An 18,887-nucleotide genomic window follows, 5' to 3' on the forward strand; every position below is an offset into this window, starting at 1 on the left:
AATGAGAATTCCAAATTCAGTTTCAAATGATTGTTGATGCCATTAACAAATTCATGAAAAGTATGAAGTTCTATTTCTGAACCTGAACAAATCCAAAATACATCATCTATATTTTTGCCCCACCATGAATGGGATCATTCAATTTGGTATATCCAATGGCAAAATATTATAAGCAAGCAGGCCATTGTAGTGATGGCTCCCTTCGAGTTACAAGAATATAATCCAACCATGTTCAAGAGGTGGTAATATATTAAACCGTCTACTTAAAACCGTGCCATTACTTTACCTGGTGTTAATGAAGAAATAGATTTTTACACGTTTTTTGTAGGTTTTTATAAATATTGATATGAATTAACATATGTATGTGTGTGTGTGTGTGTGTGTGTGTGTGTGTGTGTGTGTGTGCGTGTTTTTGTGATTTACGAGGACAATTTTGTAAGTTACAAATTAGTAATTACAAGGGTATTATGCTATAAATGTGATTTATGAGGACATTTCTAGTGTCCCCATAATTCAAATCGCTTAAAAATCATACTAAACAATGTTTTATTGAAAATGTAAAAATGCAGAAGGTTTTCTGTGAGGGTTAGGTTTAGGGGTTGTGTTAGGTTTAGAGGATAGAATCTATAGTTTGTACAGTATAAAAGTCATTATGTCTATGGAAAGTCCTCCTAATGATAGGTAGATCAACGTGTGTGTGTGTGTGTGTGTGTGTGTGTGTGTGTGTGTGTGTGTGTGTGTGTGTGTGTGTGTGTGTGTGTGATTTTGTTGTTGTTGCTGTTGTTTTAAGAGCACTATTTGTTGGTTATTTTTTACTTAGGATTAGGGTTTTTACTATTTTCAATATTTGGCAACCTTACGCTAGTTTGTGAGCCACACCTACTTGTTGATCAGCTGTTGATGTTTTAATTAATCTTCATTTTTGTTACCCCTTTTTCAAATGAGCACCAGTGGCTATCGCTACTTTTTCCCCTTTTATTATTTATTATTCTAGAGGACTTGAAATTATGGTAAATAATTGACAAAGCACAGATCAGAGACAATGTCAACCTTTTTATGGTGTTTCAAATGTGCAGCTTAAATAAAAACTCACTGCAAAACTGACTGACACATCCAACATACAGATAGATCAAAGTAGTGTCTCAAAGTACTAATATAAAGTCCAGACGTTTTCCTGCATCCATACAAAGCATGGTACAAATCAGAGAAAAACAGCCCTCTCTGGGATGCTAGGCGATGACTGACAGATCTAGATCAGATTTAATGTTGCGCATAGAGCTGCCAAGGGATTCTCCAAAAGTACAGATGTGTATTTGTTGATCTGGATAAAGCAGGATATAGGAAAGTATGTATGACAAGCTGACCTGTTGAGATAATTAAAGCTGTCTTATGTAGATTAAGGAGCAGTGTCAAAGAGTAGAACAAATGAGGATTGCAGTCTGACCTATTGTTTAAACTGTTATTGGATTGAGTCCGTTTTTTCATCTCAAGAGGTATAAGGAAATATCCCCCTTTCATATTTGGAAGCTGAACACATTACAGTTAACCATCTTAAACATTGCATAAGGCATGATCAAGCATGCTGCATTATGTGTAATATTAATGACAGGTAAGTACCCTAATGGTTTTATGGAAGCTCTGTCTTTATGGCTGTTTTAGATGTAAATATCTTTAAAGCAAATTGCATTATATTTAATATTTTTTTATATATTATGTAATTAGGACAGTCATGGCATGCAAAGACTCAGCACAGAAAAGTGTGCATGTCTTATTACATAATTGAACACTGATATGGCAGGAGTATTTATGTTGGCATTTAAAATGCAATCGTATAGTGCCATCTGTCGGTCGTGCTCGAAACAGATCATTATGGGTTCATTGACTTGGAGAATAATTATTTATGTCAGTTAGAATACAGTGAGAATACTTTTTAAAACAAGAACAAAATAAACAAAATTATATTTAATGTTAGAAGTTGCACTTGAAAACATTGCTCACATTGTGCATGGACAATGAAGGGTTCACTTTGTTTATTAGCATGTGATGCTTTCTAACCTGTGTCTTTGTTCAGTTCTCAGGGACGTACTGTCCAACACTTGCTTTTAACATATATATATATATATATATATATATATATATATATATATATCTATGGCTCCCTAACATTCATTTTGCAAATAGAATAGAAGAACGGGAGCCCAGCAACAGATGGCATTGCCCCAATATATATTTATTGCAATAGTAATGTGCCTGTAAACATAGGCCTATTAAATTCAACTCTCATTGAATAGTAAGGAATCAAACAGTTAATCAAAAGAACCATCTCAACAGGAAAATGTGTTCATTAACATCAAAGTTTGTGTTCAGAGCTCAACTCAATAAATAATCTCCTCAGTTAACAGCTCACCGATATGCAAGATTTAAGTTTTCAAGTCAAGTCAAGTCAAGTGGTTTTTATTGTCATTTCAACCATATACAGTTAGTACAGTACACAGTGAAATGAGACAACGTTCCTCCAGGACCATGGTGCTACATAAAAACCACATAGGACAAACACAGGACCACATGAGACTACACAACTAAATAAAATACCTATATATATACCTATATAAAGTGCACGTGCAAACATGTGAAAAAAGTACGGGACAGTACAAGAAATTTCTGAAAATGAACAGGACAATAGGCACAGTGAGAGACAGTGCAGCGCCGACCAGTACACAGTAGTGCAAGAAGATGACAGTTTCTAAAAATATAAACATAACATACTATGAGATAGTGTTCTATGCACATAGCAGTTATTGAGGTAGCAGACAGTTATAAAGTGACAATAATTATAGTGCAACTCAGGACACGTGTGTGTGTGTGTGTGTGTGTGTGTGTGTGTGTGTGTGTGTGTGTGTGTGTCAAACCAGTCTCTGAGTATTGAGGAGTCTGATGGCTTGGGGGAAGAAGCTGTTACATAGTCTGGCCGTGAGGGCCCGAATGCTTCGGTACCTCTTGCCAGACGGCAGGAGGGTAAAGAGTTTGTGTGAGGGGTGTGTGGGGTTGGCCCTAGCTGTTCTTAGGGCTGCCTTATCGCCTGCTCTGAAGGCGGAGTCTCGGGTCCTCAGCAGCCATCCATGGCTTCTGGTTGGAGCGTGTGGTGATGGTCTTGAAGAAGGTGACATCATCAATGCACTTGCTAATGTAGCTGGTCACTGATGCTGTGTATTCCTCCAAGTTGGTAGAATCGCCATATGTTGCAGCCTCCCTGAACATGTGCCAGTCAGTACACTCAGAACAGTCCTGAAGAGCAGAGATGGCTCCTGCTGGCCATGGCCAGCACAAAACCGCTCCTGCTGGACATGAGGCACAAAACCGCTTCACAAGCAGGTGAAAACCTGCAGGTTTTCACCTGCTTGTGAAGCGGTTTTGTGCGTCTGACGAGCGGTTGACTTAAATTTGGGTAGGTTCTTTACACAAAGCTATTTAAGAAGACTGAAAAAGAGGTTTTTGTTGTATTCGTTTACTATTTTTTACTTTACAGACATGGTCAATGTTAACTGTCATTTAAGTACAGAAAAGAAGAACCAAAAGTGTTCCACAGACAAAATAACAACATATGACTTTGATAATACATGAGGGTGAGTAATGACAGAATTATTAGTTAATTATTGAGGGGAATTTGTGATTTGCAAAATAGATCTAAACTATATAATATTCATAAGAGAAATTCACTTCAGCTTCTCCCAATTTATTCATATTTATGTACAGTATTTGAAATATTTTTTTTTCCTGCATTTGTCAGTCTAATATAATATTGTTGGCACAAAACACTATAAATGTTACATAGGCCAAGTTAATTTGAGAACTACTACTTTTCAGGAACTGAGCAGAGATAATCATTGCCCTAGACTCTAGAGTAGGAGACCGTTTTAGCCTTTCCCTCAAAACTACATGACAACCAAAATAGAAATGATGTGGTGGATATAGAGTCACATAACAACATCTGACTGCAATAAATAGTTTATTTGGATCAGAAAAATAGACAAGAAATACCTGTATGTTGAATACACATTCTTACCGATACTCTGTCAGTGAATAAATCTGGCCATATATGTTGCACTTGCATTCAAACATCTTTTCATTGGAAAATATCAGACAATGAAAATAGACCACATTTTATGCTCAAAATATTTGAGTTTTTAAAAGAACACAGACCTCACTGACAAAATACACATTCATATTGAATGATTAAGCCCAATGCAAATGCAGACATGAGAGGCTATTTCTTCACAAAGCAGATATCTTAATGGATGCCACTTAAACTGGACATTAAACTGCAGTTTATGAAGCTAAAACATGACTGTAGCCAGTGTTATCAATGCCACACAAGGAGAAAAAAGAAAGTCCTTCAAACTCTTCTAGTTAAAGTACTACATTCAAGTAAGTGTGGTCTGTTCAAGATTTTACTTCAGCCTTCAAATGCTTATGAACGATGTAATAAAGAGTGGAAAGCAGCAAGTTCCAGTAATTACAGTCTTATTAATCATCAACCTATCAGTGAGACATTCAGAGTTTAACTGTGAATGCCCTTAACAACTGAACCTGTAGGATCTGACTGTAATCCCTCAAAGGTATAATACACAAATAAGGAGTCAAATCGATGATAAATGTTATTTCAAATAATGCATGTAACACTGGGATGGCAATTGGTGACTTGTTACAGAATGCATGAAACGATCAGGGCAAGGTGGTAAATGTTGACAAGTACAGTCTGAGGGTGGAAAGTCAATGAGGCATCTTCATACAGTATTTGACCTCCAGATCAAAGATCAAGAACATGACCACTAGGGGGAGCTGTTCTAATTACATCAGGGTGGATTAATGCATTCAGTTTGAAAATGAGGCAGATAAAGAGGAATACTGTGAGATGCAGCATTCGAATCACTGGCCGTAGAATTTTTGCACTCCAAAAGAGGCCTGGGATCCACTCCCAAATCTATTTCCTCTTTGCAGAATGGGAATTCTCCATTCTTCTCCCATCCAGCTTGTGTTTCCTCATTAAATTCTGTCTTTTCCTTTTCCTCCACGTCCTTCTCCTCTTCATTCATATCAAGGCAGTAGAGGTATTTTGCACCGCCTGGGCTTTCTGAGGCTTCGTCCTCTTGTTCTGATGTTTCCGAAAACTCTTCCACAGAGTTGTAGGAGCTGGAATGGCAAGGATTGATGCTGTCAGAGCCAGCATGATTCTCCTGGTCCCAGAATCCCCCAGGGAAGGAGCCAGAAATGTCTGAGTTGTTGGCGGAGAAGTTGCCTTCATCGCTGGAACTGCTCAGGCTCTCTTGCTGCTTTCGAAGGAGCCCAGGCTGATCAATGAGGAGAATGGTTGAGTACGTCACTGAAGACTGGCCTGATGTTTCTGGAGTAGCAGCAGAACTGGAGGCCTCCAAAGATAGAGGTTCTGAGGAGTACTCCAGAAGAGGAGAGCTGATGGTTGTCCTTTCAATGTCTTCTGAGTTGTAAAGGAGAACTTCATTGTCTTTTTCATGTTCAAGTGTAGGATGATGAGGTTTTTCAATTATCTCCACCTCACATATGCTCTCAGAAACTAGCAGTAGTGGACAGGCAGTGAGACCTTCTGGGTGATGGAACAAGTTCTCCATGGTGTCAATCTGCAAAGGAGCGATAGACAGATTTTGGCAATGTTCTAACTGTTTTGTCTCAGCATTAAAAGTAAAGCGTGTATTAATGCCAGACTATGCCAAAATATATTCAAACAGAAGCGACATTTGCAATAGGTGCAGACAATCTCCAGCCAATCACACTCACATGTTCTGGTCCTGTCCAGGACTGAGAGAGTTTTGGTCTAAAATATTTGAGACTTTTGAAAGAACCTTTAATATATCAGCCACTCCAAACCCTTTTACAGCTCTGTTTGGAAATCCTTTAAAGCCTAATCTGCCCTCAAAAATACGAGAGGTTGTTGCTTTCACCACACTATTGGCCAGAAGACTTATTCTCTTTAAGTGGAAGCATACGTCCCCTCCTTCATATGATCGATGGATAAAATAAATTATTTTGTGTTTAAAGCTGGAAAAAATTCGTTTTTCTTTAAAAGGATCTTTGAAAACCTTTCATAAAACATGGAAGCCTTTGTTCAATTATATTGATACCATTGATCTGTCACTTGAAAATGCAGATGAGAATTAACTTTTAATGTAATTGTTTTTATTTATTTGTATTATTATTATTATTATTATTATTTATTTTTTTATCGTACTGTACATTTATTGTATAATTTATCTATTACACATAGGAGTATTGTTATCGTTATTTGTACTTCTTGTATGTGTTGTGTGGTTGTCCTTGTATGGTTGAGGGGGGATATTGCAAATGAAATTGCAAAGATTTAGTTGAGCACCTTGACTGGGCTGGCCATAGCAACAACGGGGAGAGTTTTGAGCAGGACTGTATTTATGTTTGTCCAACTAATGAAGTGGGTGGGGAGTGTTTGAAACTTTTTTTGAACATAGGCATTTTATTTGCTATTTTGTTGGGTGCAGGTAATGGTGCAGAAACTACACACTTTACTTTTAAGATGAATTTATTGAAATAACAATGTACCTAGCCTCTCATTGATCACCTTCTTTTTCTGATTTATAGTATAATAACCTAATTGTTGGACAAATAATGACATTTAAAGAATGCTTTATGGCTTCGTTCATTAATTTAATTTGTTTGATTAAAAGTGTATGTGCACTCTGCTTGAGAAAGATGATCACATACATTTCTCAAATGCATCTAAACCAACCTCTGTAGCCCCCGATGCCAAGGTAGGAACACTAAATATCGATATATTTATACTGTATGACAGCAAATTTCAAAGGAGAACAACATGTTTAGCTTTTTTTATATAAAGGCCATTCACACTGACCTGTCTGAAGTCCATTCCCTTGGCCCAAGAGCAGTTGTTGGGATTTGGAACGTCCTTCCACATCAGTTTTCTCATCCTGCAAGGTATAGATTGTGGGATTAATTTAAAATGTCATTTTAAAAAAATGGGCTTTCTTTAAAAATAAACACAATTTTTAACCATTTTGTCTTTCTATTATGTTTTTTGTGCGTTTATAGTGCAAGTCCCTTTTTGTGGTTCACATAGGCAAGTATTAACAGGAAATACCATGTAATCAAGTCTAAGCAGATGAATACTACTTCTAAGTTATTTCATTGAGGATCATGTGAAATATCTACCCTCATTTATTTAGCTACAGCTATTATTTTTTTCTTTTCTTTTGTCAAATAAAATCACTAAATATTATCACTATACAGTATTTTACAAACAGGGTTTGTACAGTCATGGAGAAACCTGGAAAGTGGAAACATCAGATAATTTTAAAGGTGCACTCGTTTTAAAAAGTATGAACAGTAATTTTGAATATAAAATCAATGTATAAAATCATTACTACTCACATGAAATGAAGACCTCAATAAAAGTATCTAATAAAAGCTGTTTTATTATACATGAAGAGGGCCCCCTAATGGGGGCTTCCATGGTAGGATCACGTGACCAACCCAATCCTACAGAACTCGCCCTGTTATTGGACACTTAAACACATGGATTACATTAATTATGGATAACTACTGTGTTTAAATGATGCTGTATCCATACCAATAGGTGTCGGTGTAATTCCAAGAGGACAAGTTAAAAAAATTACTGCAACTTTAAAATTGTTTGCAGGAGGGGGAGTCACGTGACGCCATGGGAAGTTAGGATGAGCGATGAGCAAGATCTGCTCATTTTGCTAGTTTTAATACTTTTATGTCATAAACGGTGAGATTCGATACACCCTGATCCTTATCTGTTCTAGGAAGACAATATGTCAAAGAATTCAAAATCCTCGGGCTCGGGAGACATAAAAAGACACTTACGTGCTCAAGCTAACGCCCCCAAGCAGGCCTTAAGGCCGGAAGCTGATTTGGCCTGAGAAGCGAGAATTGTTGAACGTGACGACAATGCATACGAAGGTCGTTGCGGACTTGGAGGATCTTGCTGTAATACGTCGATCGATCTCTACCATGGAGACGAAATTCACTGAGGTGGTTACAAGAGTGGGGGATGTCAAGAAACGGATCGATTATCTGGAGTCATTGGAGAGGGAATTAGCTGCTAATCCACTAGCAACCAAGATGGATTTGGAGCGCGTCCGGGAGAAGCTGGAGGACTTGGATAACTGTAACTGGTGGAATAACATCAGAATTGTTGAAATTCCTGATGACGAAGAAGGTCGGGATATGGTGAAATTCCTGGACGAGCTCTTTCCTAGTCTGCTTATAAAGATCTCGTGTTACACGAGGCGAGGAGTAAAGGAAGGCTATCTTAGAAGAACGAATGCATTTTCTTGTTCCCAGACTTTGAGAATTCGATGAGAGAAATGTGATCGACTCAAGGAATGTAAGAAATTCTTACATCAACGGAAGGTTGCTTTTACACTGATGTTCCTGGCCAAATTGATAAAAGATGCTAAGGAGAGCCGTACAAAATGTACATGTCCCAGGCAAGCAATGTCCTTTATAAAGTCCATGGACAGAGTAAGTTATTTTGTGGTACTCACGTTAGAGCCAAGTGGACCAACTCAATGAACATCCACTTGATCAACCGAGGAAACTGAGCGCCTTTTTTGTTTCTTTTTTGTGTTTTTTGTAGCAGCACTCCTTTGGGACAGATGAAACTGCACGTTCTTTGTGCTTATGCCTCAGAGTTTTTTTGTGGAATATTTCTTGCAGGACATTGGAGTGATTGGGTCATTTGTTGCACTCATGTAGCAGTCGAATGGGCCGGCTCACTGAACATTCGTTTGATTGAGGAAACTGAACAACCTTTTTTTGTGTGTGTGCTGTTCCGCTTGGAGTTTGTTTTGTGGAGGAACACCCTCGGGACAGTTATGTGGATGAATCTGCACATTATTTGTGTTTATTCTTCCTATTGGCTTGAGTTTGTTTTATAGATTATCTTCTGTTCTGTAATTCTGTTTTACAAAATTTTTATAGAAAAAATGGACTTGAGCAATCCAAAGGCAAAGTTGTTGCGGGAGCTCTCGTAGGCATACATGGACTGTTTGAGATTAGAGGGATGAATGCTAGTTGGCGCTGTTGTGTGCGGGATTAATGTGTTTTTCTTTTTTATGTCTGTTTGGTTTGCAGGAAAGTTTGGGGTTTAATTGTTGCACTAATGTTAGAATATGTCTTTATAATTTTATTTTGGATTGTCACATGGAAAGTGAATGGGTTCTGGCACCGTATAATAAGAAGGAAAGTTATTTCTCTTCTTAAATGTAAAAATATGATATAGTATTTCTTCAAGGAACGCATCCTTCCCCGCAGGATACTGAACAATTTGGGAAGATATGGGCTGGACATGTTTTCTTTAGTGCACTACACTGATAAGTAAGCATCTACAATTCAAATGTCTCAAACAGATTAAAGATAAATTAGGAAGAGCCATTATAGATTTAGCAGAAATTCAGGGGCAAAGTTTGATTTTGGCTAATATTTACACATCTAACACTGATGATCAGGGCTTTTTTATAGATCTTAAAGGGATGTTGCCAGCCGCTGGCACCCTTCATGACATGATATAATATTGGGAGGAGACTTTAATCCATTTATGCTCTCAGTGCTTGATCATAGTGAAGCAAATTATGTAAGCCCCATAGAGCAACACTGACACTTTAAAGGATGTGCAAAAATCTTGGTCTTACAGATATTTGGATACTTTGGAACCCATCTGGTAGAGACTATAATTTTTTTTCATCAGTCCAAAAGATTTATTCTAGAATAGATTTTTATATATATATATATATATATATCTAAGTCCCTCATTTCTTCTGTTGTTGATTGCTCAATTCGAAATATCTTAGTCTCACTCAGATCATGCTCTGGCGACTAATGTATCCCTTTTGTGAAATCCTGAATTCCAACAAATGTTAAAGTTTAAATGTAGACCAACTGGTCCTCAGTATCCTCTGTGGGTGTGGCTTGGGAGGCAACTAAGGTGGTTATAAGGGGTCGGATTATACAGTATGCCTCATTCATCAAAAAATCGAAAGCACGAGAACTTGTGGAGTTGGAAGGGAATATTAAAAGTGCAGAGACAGAGCTAAAGCGCAGAATGTCGTCTGATGGCTTTAGAGAATTGACCCGATTGAAATATAGATATAATACTATTTTGTTGCAGAAGGTGGAGTTTTGGCTATTCAGGGCAAGACATACATACGGGGATAAAGCAGGGAAGCTTTTGGCTAGATATATAAAGCAGAGAAGCAAAGCTTTTTCTACCATTCCCTCAGTGAAATCTGGTGGTGAAAGTTTTACCTCAGCCATTGATATTAATAATGCTTTTAAAGAATCTTGATCTCTATAGTTCCACATCTTTGTCTACTGATGAAGATATTACAAACTCTGTGGAACCATTAGACCTCCCTAAACTGATGACTGTCACGAACCCCGCTCCCTCGCTCCGCCCCCTCGAGCTTCCACGCTCGTTCCGCCCCCTCGAGCTCGCACGCTCGTTTTGCTCCCTCGAGCTCGCACGCTCGTTTTGCTCCCTCGAGCTCGCACGCTCGTTTTGCTCCCTCGAGCTCGCACGCTCGTTTTGCTCCCTCGAGCTTCCACGCTCGTTCTGCTCCCTCGAGCTTGCACGCTCGTTTTGCTCCCTCGAGCTCTCATGCTCGTTAGCAGGTCTCCCTCCTCGGGCTCGCAAGCCCGCTCTCCGTCACCACATTAGTTTCACCTGCACCCGTCTGATCACCCATCATTGTTTACACCTGCACTCGCCCCTATATATATCACAACCCTTTCGTCTCACGCCTGTTGGTTATTGTGTTTAGTTTACCTCTTCGCTCTGTCAGCGCTAGTGTTCCCCTAGTTTCCCTTGTCTTTTGCTCCCGGTAGTCCCGTCTAGTTGTGTCCTGTTTCCCGGCTTCGACCTCCCGCTCTCGTTGACCACTCTCTCCCGGATTTGCCCCTTTACCCTATCTTGATTCCCCGGCTTTCGACTCACGCTCCCCCTTGACGACTCTTCACTGGATTTGCCCTTTTGTACTGTTGCCTGTTTAGCGAATAAAGCTGTTTTTATTCGACATTGTGACTGTCCCTTCTTGTGCGCGTTACAATGACTGAGCAAAACAATTCTCTTGATTCTGAGATAACCTTGGAGGAGCTTGGCGAAGTAATTAAGCCGGGGCCAGACACTAAATTGTTAAGATCTTATTCTACAGAACTGGCTCCACTATTGTTAGAAGTTTATATAGAATCATTAAAGAATGGAAAGCTTCCTCCAACCATGACACAAGTCCAGATCAGTCTGATTCTTAAAAAGGACAAAGATCTAAGGGAGTATAAGAGTTACTGTCCAATTTACCTGATCCAGCTAGACATTAAAATATTGTCAGGGCTGCAGCTCTTCTGATAACATTAGGTGTTTCATTAATATCATGTGGTCGGTGGCGAATGATCAGACTCACTGCCAACTCACTTCATGCCGAAAAGGCGATTGATATTGTAGAATGGGATTATATTAAGATTTTGGAAATATACAGGTTTGGGAATACTTTTATTGGATGGATTAAGTTACTTTATAGACAGTATGTGCCCAGTAGTGGCAGTACAAACAAATAGATTAATTCCACATTATTTTACTCTTTCACCATTATTTTATTTATTATTTTCCTGGAACCATTAGCAGCCACGATAAGAAAGGAAAATGATTTTTCAGGGGTGGTGGCAGGAGGTATGGCGCATAAGCTTTTGCTTTACACAGATGATACTATATTATTCGTCTCCGACCCCACTAGATCTATGCCTTGCTTCCACAGATTTATTAATTCCTCATCCAAGTTCTCAGGATACAGAGTTAATTGGTCTAAATCTGAAGCTTTGGCTCTGACAGCATACTGTCCAGAAACGGCATTTCAGCCGGGCGCCTTCCAGTGTCCCTAACAGGGCCACAGTATTTGGGCATTTTATTCACAGCAAAATTTTTGTGATTTACTTAATTTTGACCCCTTAAAAAAAAAAAAAAAAAGGTTCAAGCAATGTGGGTAGGTGGGCTTCATTACATTTATCTATGATTGGGAAGGTTAATGTTATTAAAATGAATTGTAAACTAACCGGAGATGTTAAGTTACACCCCGGTATCTCGGATTTGCACGCGGTATGGACAGAAGTGTCAAGAGACTTTAATTCAGACATTTATTTAAATGTTACCTCAAGCATATGGCTAAACCCAAAATTATGTATTAATAAGTCCCCATTCTGCTGGTCAGAGTGGATTGTGTGAGAGTGGAATGTTGAGATCCTTTGAAAATATGGTTCAATATTTTAGGATACCCATATCTAAATCTCAAAATGTTTTAGGTATTTACAGCTGCACCACCTCCTCTGTACTATTTTTGGGAGTAGAATACACCTCCCTAAAGTGGCAGATACTCTGGAATTGGTGATGACTGCTTTTGGATAATGTCATGAGGCATCAGTGTATTACTCACTATTAATTAAGAGTCTGGGGAATGGAGCTTCAACTTCTCTCAAGAGATTATGGGAGAAAAATGTAAACTTGGAATTGGAGGAGGAAGTGTGGGCTAGGATTCTAAAAAACATCCAAGTCTACATCTAGAGATTCAAGGGTGCGTCTGATGCAATTTAAGATTTTACATTGATTCTATTGGACCCCCTTTAGATTGTATAGGCTTGGTCTTAAAGACACACCCACCTGCTGGCGATGCCAATCAGAAGATGGGGACACAACCCGTGTTTTTTGGGGATGTGTTAAGATCCAAGAATTTTTGTTGAGGATTCAGAGCTTTATGTGTGACGTACTGGACACTCAATTTTCATTTTGCCACAGACTCAGTATCTTAGGCGATGGACGGTCATTAATATTGGGGATAGAAATTTAGCCGGAGTTTTGATTGGCAGACGGATCACCCTCAGGTGATGGAAGGGGTTTAATGTATATAACTGATTCCGTATTTTATGTTTTGATTGTGTGTTTTATGAATGGAATCAATAAAAATGGTTAATAACAACAACAGCAAAAAAATCAGGATAGGTAAGTTATAGAAAATGTTATAGTGAATATAAAAAAATATCTTGATATGTTCAGCTCAAAAATGTTTAATTCCCTTTTATAGTAAAACTAGTGATGTCAGTAAGGTCATGGAAAAGTCATGGAAATTAATTGGTCAAAAAGTGTGGGAACCCTGTAATAAGCCTTGCCTGCTTAGTTGGCCTTAGTTGGCCACTGCACCTGCTGGAACTTTTCCAAGGGCCATCCAAAAGAGGATCCCTTTTTTCCTTGGTTCCTCTTGAGATTTATCCATTACTCTCAAATAACGGTTTCACTTTGTGCTTTCTCCTCCCTAGACTCCCATAACTTCATGCAATAACCATATTTATCATGATTATGAGAAGGTGGTTGCAGGCCTTACTGGTTTTGGGAGATCATCAGGGTGACGAACAGCACCACTGACAGGAATGCAATGATCATTAGGAGCATGTATGCTGCAGGGTCTCCCCTAGTAGCTGCATGACAAACAAGACATTGAAGTTAAACTTGATTTAACAAAAAAATTAAAAACCATCCCATTGCACAAAGATGTAACATGCTATTATTTCTACAGTACATGATCAAACCCTTAACATTTACTTTTGTTGGCTTAACATACCATAGAAAGATTGGTTCAGTCATATAAAATGGCTTGGGGGGGGGGTACCCGATGAAACATTTATACAGTTTGTACTTGTAACTTGATTTCCATACATTTCATTTCAATAAAATATTTAATTAATATTTTTAAGGGGGGGGGGTATCCGATGAAACATTTATACAGTTTGTACTTGTAACTTGATTTCCATACATTTAATTTCAATATAATATTTACTTAATATTTTTAAAGTGCCATGTGTTCAAAAAGAGCCTACATAAAATTACATTCTAGATTACATTCAAATATCTCATCTATGTCAACTATAAGAGCACATTATGCAATGCCTGCATGAGCTGATATCAATATAATCAGTCCTACCTCTGCATTGTACCGGCTCCCACTCACCATCCACAAACACGGGATACAAGGTGAACTCCTCTGATCCGTAAAAACGTCCTGTATAACACATTTTTTTATCACTGATCATTTATAAGGAGGTGATTTGAAATATCTTTCAATTTTTCACTTGCTGATATGAAAATGTATGTATAAAAATAAAGGTTCATAGCATACGGCAAAGAGAGAGATCCCTTGAGGTGGATTGCACTCTGACCCATTGTATTCTTTCAGTTAGAGACCTGTCCTGTTCGGGGTCTTTGTTCAGGTCTAACCACTCTATGACAAATGACTTTGGCATTGGTTGATCAGATAGTAGTGCCCACGAGAGATAAACACAGCTTGCATTTGCCACTGCACTGAATGAACGTACACATCGTCCTAAAAAAAGAAAGAAAAAGGAGGCTACTATTAACTCAAAGGAAAAGTTTAATCATTGCTATGTGGAATAGAGTATTGCGATTGCACACTTATGAGGATACATCTAATATCTCATCAAAACCTTTTGAAGAAACCTTGTACTATTTTGAGAGAAACTAACTATTCTCCATCAAAACAACACAAAGCTTCAATCAAAGCAATTAGCGAGTAAAATAAGATCTGGGTGAGATAAAACGAAGAATGCCATCAACAAAAATATACAAAAATGGAAACATATTTTGCTTAAGAAATAATTATATATATATATATAATATATATGTTCAAGGGCTGTCAATTTAACACATTAATTTAGTGTGATTAATTATATAATAATAATAATAATAATAATAATAATGTGTTAACGAGCAATCCAAGCTTGTAGTACATCTGTTTTTAGGTGGCAACGTGCCTCAACAAACCTCACAAGCAGCGCAGCCACAGAATGAGAACCGCTCACTTAGGAGAAAGCACAGTAACTGAATACAGGAATCTTGAGACATGCTTTTCAAAGTTTCCACTACATTTAACTTGACAAACCGTTCTAAATATTGAAATCCAGTGAGACTGTCTGGGGCATGCAAATGTTCATAGCGCGACAATTAAAAAAAAAAATCACACGTACTGTGAGAACTGGAAACATTGATAATGTTGGCTGTCAACTGGCTTGTTCAATGTTATGAGAGTAAAACGAATAATATATTGAGTTCTTAAGCCACTTTTTGTTTTGTCTAATCAATGCTATATTCATCTGTCACAATAATGCAAAATTTAAACTGAATTTCAATCCTTATTATATATTTATTATAGGTCCTTTATATTATATTTATTTACATTATTATGCATTATTTATATTAATTTTGTTTATTTGGGGGCCTTAATCGATGTCATGTAATTACAGCCCTAATATATATACACTCTAGTGTTGTCACGATACTAGAATTTCTAACTTCGATACGATACCTTGAAAAATATCGATATTCGATACCATTTTCGATACCACAGAGAAAAAAACTGCCACAATATTAAGAGGGTAGAACTGTCTAGAACATGACAATGAGGTATATTTTACATGAACAAAATGTCCTGAGGTATTGCACTTGTTCAAAAGCCTCTCAGATTGCCATACATTCAAAAACCAGTAAAGTGCAAGTAAATAAAAAGTGCAATCTTTTGTATTTCCAAGTCAAATCAAATCCAATCTCAATGTCAACAAAAGATACTTAAACGGGGGGTTGGGGTTGACTAGCTTTCATAAGGTCTCTCGCTCTCTCCCTCTCTGCCGTGCACGCGCTATCTATGTTATGCGTGCTGTATGTTCTGTCTCGCATGTGCGCTATAGATTCCGGGAGATTTGAACTAAATTGCGGGCATCAGGGAGAAGCTATCAATATGCGGGAGACTCCCGGAACTTCCGGGAGACTTGGGATGTCTGGCTTCATATCAGAGATATTTCCAGATAGCACTCCTGCTGTGTTCTTTATCAAACAAAACTGGTCGCGGGGGCGCCGCATGCACTCGCCATCTTTACATTCACTTCACTTTTGCTATTTAACCAGAGCGAATGAGAGGAGTGCGAGTGTGTGTGGTGTTTGTCAACGCGCCTTTGGAGAGAAGTGAAAGTGACAGCTCGGCTAGTATCGATACTTAGGGAAATTAGTATTGTTACCGTTCAGATATTTCAGTATCGATATTTAGCGAAATATCGATATTTTTGACAACACTAATACACTCACCTAAAGGATTATTAGGAACACCATACTAATACTGTGTTTGACCCCCTTTTGCCTTCAGAACTGCCTTAATTCTACGTGGCATTGATTCAACAAGGTGCTGAAAGCATTCTTTAGAAATGTTGGCCCATATTGATAGGATAGCATCTTGCAGTTGATGGAGATTTGTGGGATGCACATCCAGGGCACGAAGCTCCCGTTCCACCACATCCCAAAGATGCTCTATTGGGTTGAGATCTGGTGACTGTGGGGGCCATTTATTACAGTGAACTCATTGTCATGTTCAAGAAACCAATTTGAAATGATTCGAGCTTTGTGACATGGTGCATTATCCTGCTGGAAGTAGCCATCAGAGGATGGGTACATGGTGGCCATAAAGGGATGGACATGGTCAGAAACAATGCTCAGGTAGGCCGTGGCATTTAAACGATGCCCAATTGACACTAAGGGGCCTAAAGTGTGCCAAGAAAACATCCCCCACACCATTACACCACCACCACCAGCCTGAACAGTGGTAACAAGGCATGATGGATCCATGTTCTCATTCTGTTTACGCCAAATTCTGACTCTACCATCTGAATGTCTCAACAGAAATCGAGACTCATCAGACCAGGCAACATTTTTCCAGTCTTCAACTGTCCAATTTTGGTGAGCTCTTGCAAATTGTAGCCTCTTTTTCCTATTTGTAGTGGAGATGAGTGGTACCCGGTGGGGTCTTCTGCTGTTGTAGCCCATCCGCCTCAAGGTTGTGCGTGTTGTGGCTTCACAAATGCTTTGCTGCATACCTCGGTTGTAACGAGTGGTTATTTCAGGCAAAGTTGCTCTTCTATCAGCTTGAATCAGTCAGCCCATTCTCCTCTGACCTCTAGCATCAACAAGGCATTTTCAGCCCACAGGACTGCCGAATACTGGATGTTTTTCCCTTTTCACACCATTCTTTGTAAACCCTAGAAATGGTTGTGCGTGAAAATCCCAGTAACTGAGCAGATTGTGAAATACTCAGACCGCCCGTCTGGCACCAACAACCATGCCACGCTCAAAATTGCTTAAATCACCTTTCTTTCCCATTCTGACATTCAGTTTGGAGTTCAGGAGATTGTCTTGACCAGGACCACACCCCTAAATGCATTGAAGCAACTGCCATGTGATTGGTTGATTAGATAATTGCATTAATGAGAAATTGAACAGGTGTTCCTAATAATCCTTTAGGTGAGTGTATATATATATATTATATATATATATTAGGGCTGTCAATCGATTAATTTTTTTAATCAAATTAATTACATGATGTCCCGATTAATTAATCGCATATACAAATATTTGCCGAAAGCCGCTCGTATAAAAATAATTCAATATATAATGATGAAATAATTATACATAGTTATCTTTAAATATTTAAAAAATTATATATTATATTATATATATATATATATTATATATATATATATATATATATATATATATATATATATATATATATATATATATTATAAGAGTTGATCATTGATAAGACAATACAAAAAGCGGCTTTAGAATACAAAGTATTGTTTACTACCATATTATTGAACATAAGCCAATCATTGGCATACAGCTCACAGCAATCCATTTCACAAGTAAATTTGTCAATCAGTTCGAGATTTATTATGAGGGCTTGTTTAAGGGCCCGTCAATTTCAACAAGCGTCAGACGTGCTTGTGTAGCATCTCGGGAGCATTGCGTTATAAACATACAATTTTTAAATATATATATATATATATATATACATACATATACAGTATATAAATAATCAAATGAAATAAAAAAAAATAGTCCTATTGGGGACTGAAAACGTTGAAAAAGCTTGGGTAAATGTGAAAGATGTGTGACTGACAGGAAGTGTGAAAAGCATGTCAGCTCACGTTTTGGTTGATGCAACAGCGTCATGTTGCTATTCCATGTAGATATGCCCAGAGCATTGCGAGACATTACAGTGACTGTGTGTGCATCCTCCCTCCACTGGAATGAGTGAAATGAAGCCAAAGTTGTTTCATTCGACCACACGGCTCCCCCTGAGACATGGTGCACAATCAAGAGTCCCTCCACACAACTGTATGGATCTCCTGCCAGAGCAGACTGCAAAAAGTATGGCGAAAAAGATATACAATGTGTTGCATTAATTAATAAGTGGTCCGTAAGTTTCTGAGGGTTGTTTAGGGACAAATGCACATTGTGATACTGTTGTACTTATTTTTATAGAATTTTCACATATATTTAAGGGAAAGTTCACCTAAATGTCATTCACTTTCATTGTATGGAGAAAAGACGCAATGAAAGTGAACAGTGACTGCAACTATAATTCTTCTTTACATCTCCTGTTGTGTTCCAAAAATAAAATAAGTCACACAGGTTTGGAACAACATAAAAGTGTGAGGATATGATTACAGAATTTTGTTTTGGGTGAACTATCCCTTTTAGTCTTTAAATCACGCACAGCATCTTGACCAACCTTGAAGATCAATGTGACATTTGTTGAATTCCTTTCAGGATCCTCTTGAATAATGCGCCAGAAGTCTGGTCCCATCTCTGGTGCTGAAATTACATGCCAAACAGTTATCATTTTACACAACAGTTTATGTCCAACCCCTCAAAATTGTTCCACCAAACAATGCTTAAA

General features: G+C 38.1%; 1 protein-coding gene across 2 annotated transcripts in view; it reads right to left on the bottom strand.

Moving 5' to 3' along the window:
- Nucleotides 1-4,000: 4,000 nt before the first annotated feature.
- Nucleotides 4,001-18,887, bottom strand: part of LOC127654082 (leptin receptor-like) — a 47,314-nt gene continuing 32,427 nt past the window's right edge. For both annotated transcript variants that reach the window (XM_052141062.1, XM_052141061.1), the window contains exons 14-20: nt 18,720-18,802; nt 18,133-18,346; nt 14,262-14,465; nt 14,067-14,144; nt 13,470-13,563; nt 6,917-6,992; nt 4,001-5,654 (exon numbers count right to left, since the gene is read on the bottom strand). In XM_052141062.1, the coding sequence (XP_051997022.1) occupies nt 4,854-5,654; nt 6,917-6,992; nt 13,470-13,563; nt 14,067-14,144; nt 14,262-14,465; nt 18,133-18,346; nt 18,720-18,802 (1,550 nt within the window). In that variant the 3' untranslated portion in view covers nt 4,001-4,853. The remainder of the gene's footprint in view (nt 5,655-6,916; nt 6,993-13,469; nt 13,564-14,066; nt 14,145-14,261; nt 14,466-18,132; nt 18,347-18,719; nt 18,803-18,887) is intronic.

Source organism: Xyrauchen texanus, chromosome 13, assembly GCF_025860055.1.
Source record: "Xyrauchen texanus isolate HMW12.3.18 chromosome 13, RBS_HiC_50CHRs, whole genome shotgun sequence".
Classification (NCBI taxonomy): Eukaryota; Metazoa; Chordata; class Actinopteri; order Cypriniformes; family Catostomidae; genus Xyrauchen; species Xyrauchen texanus.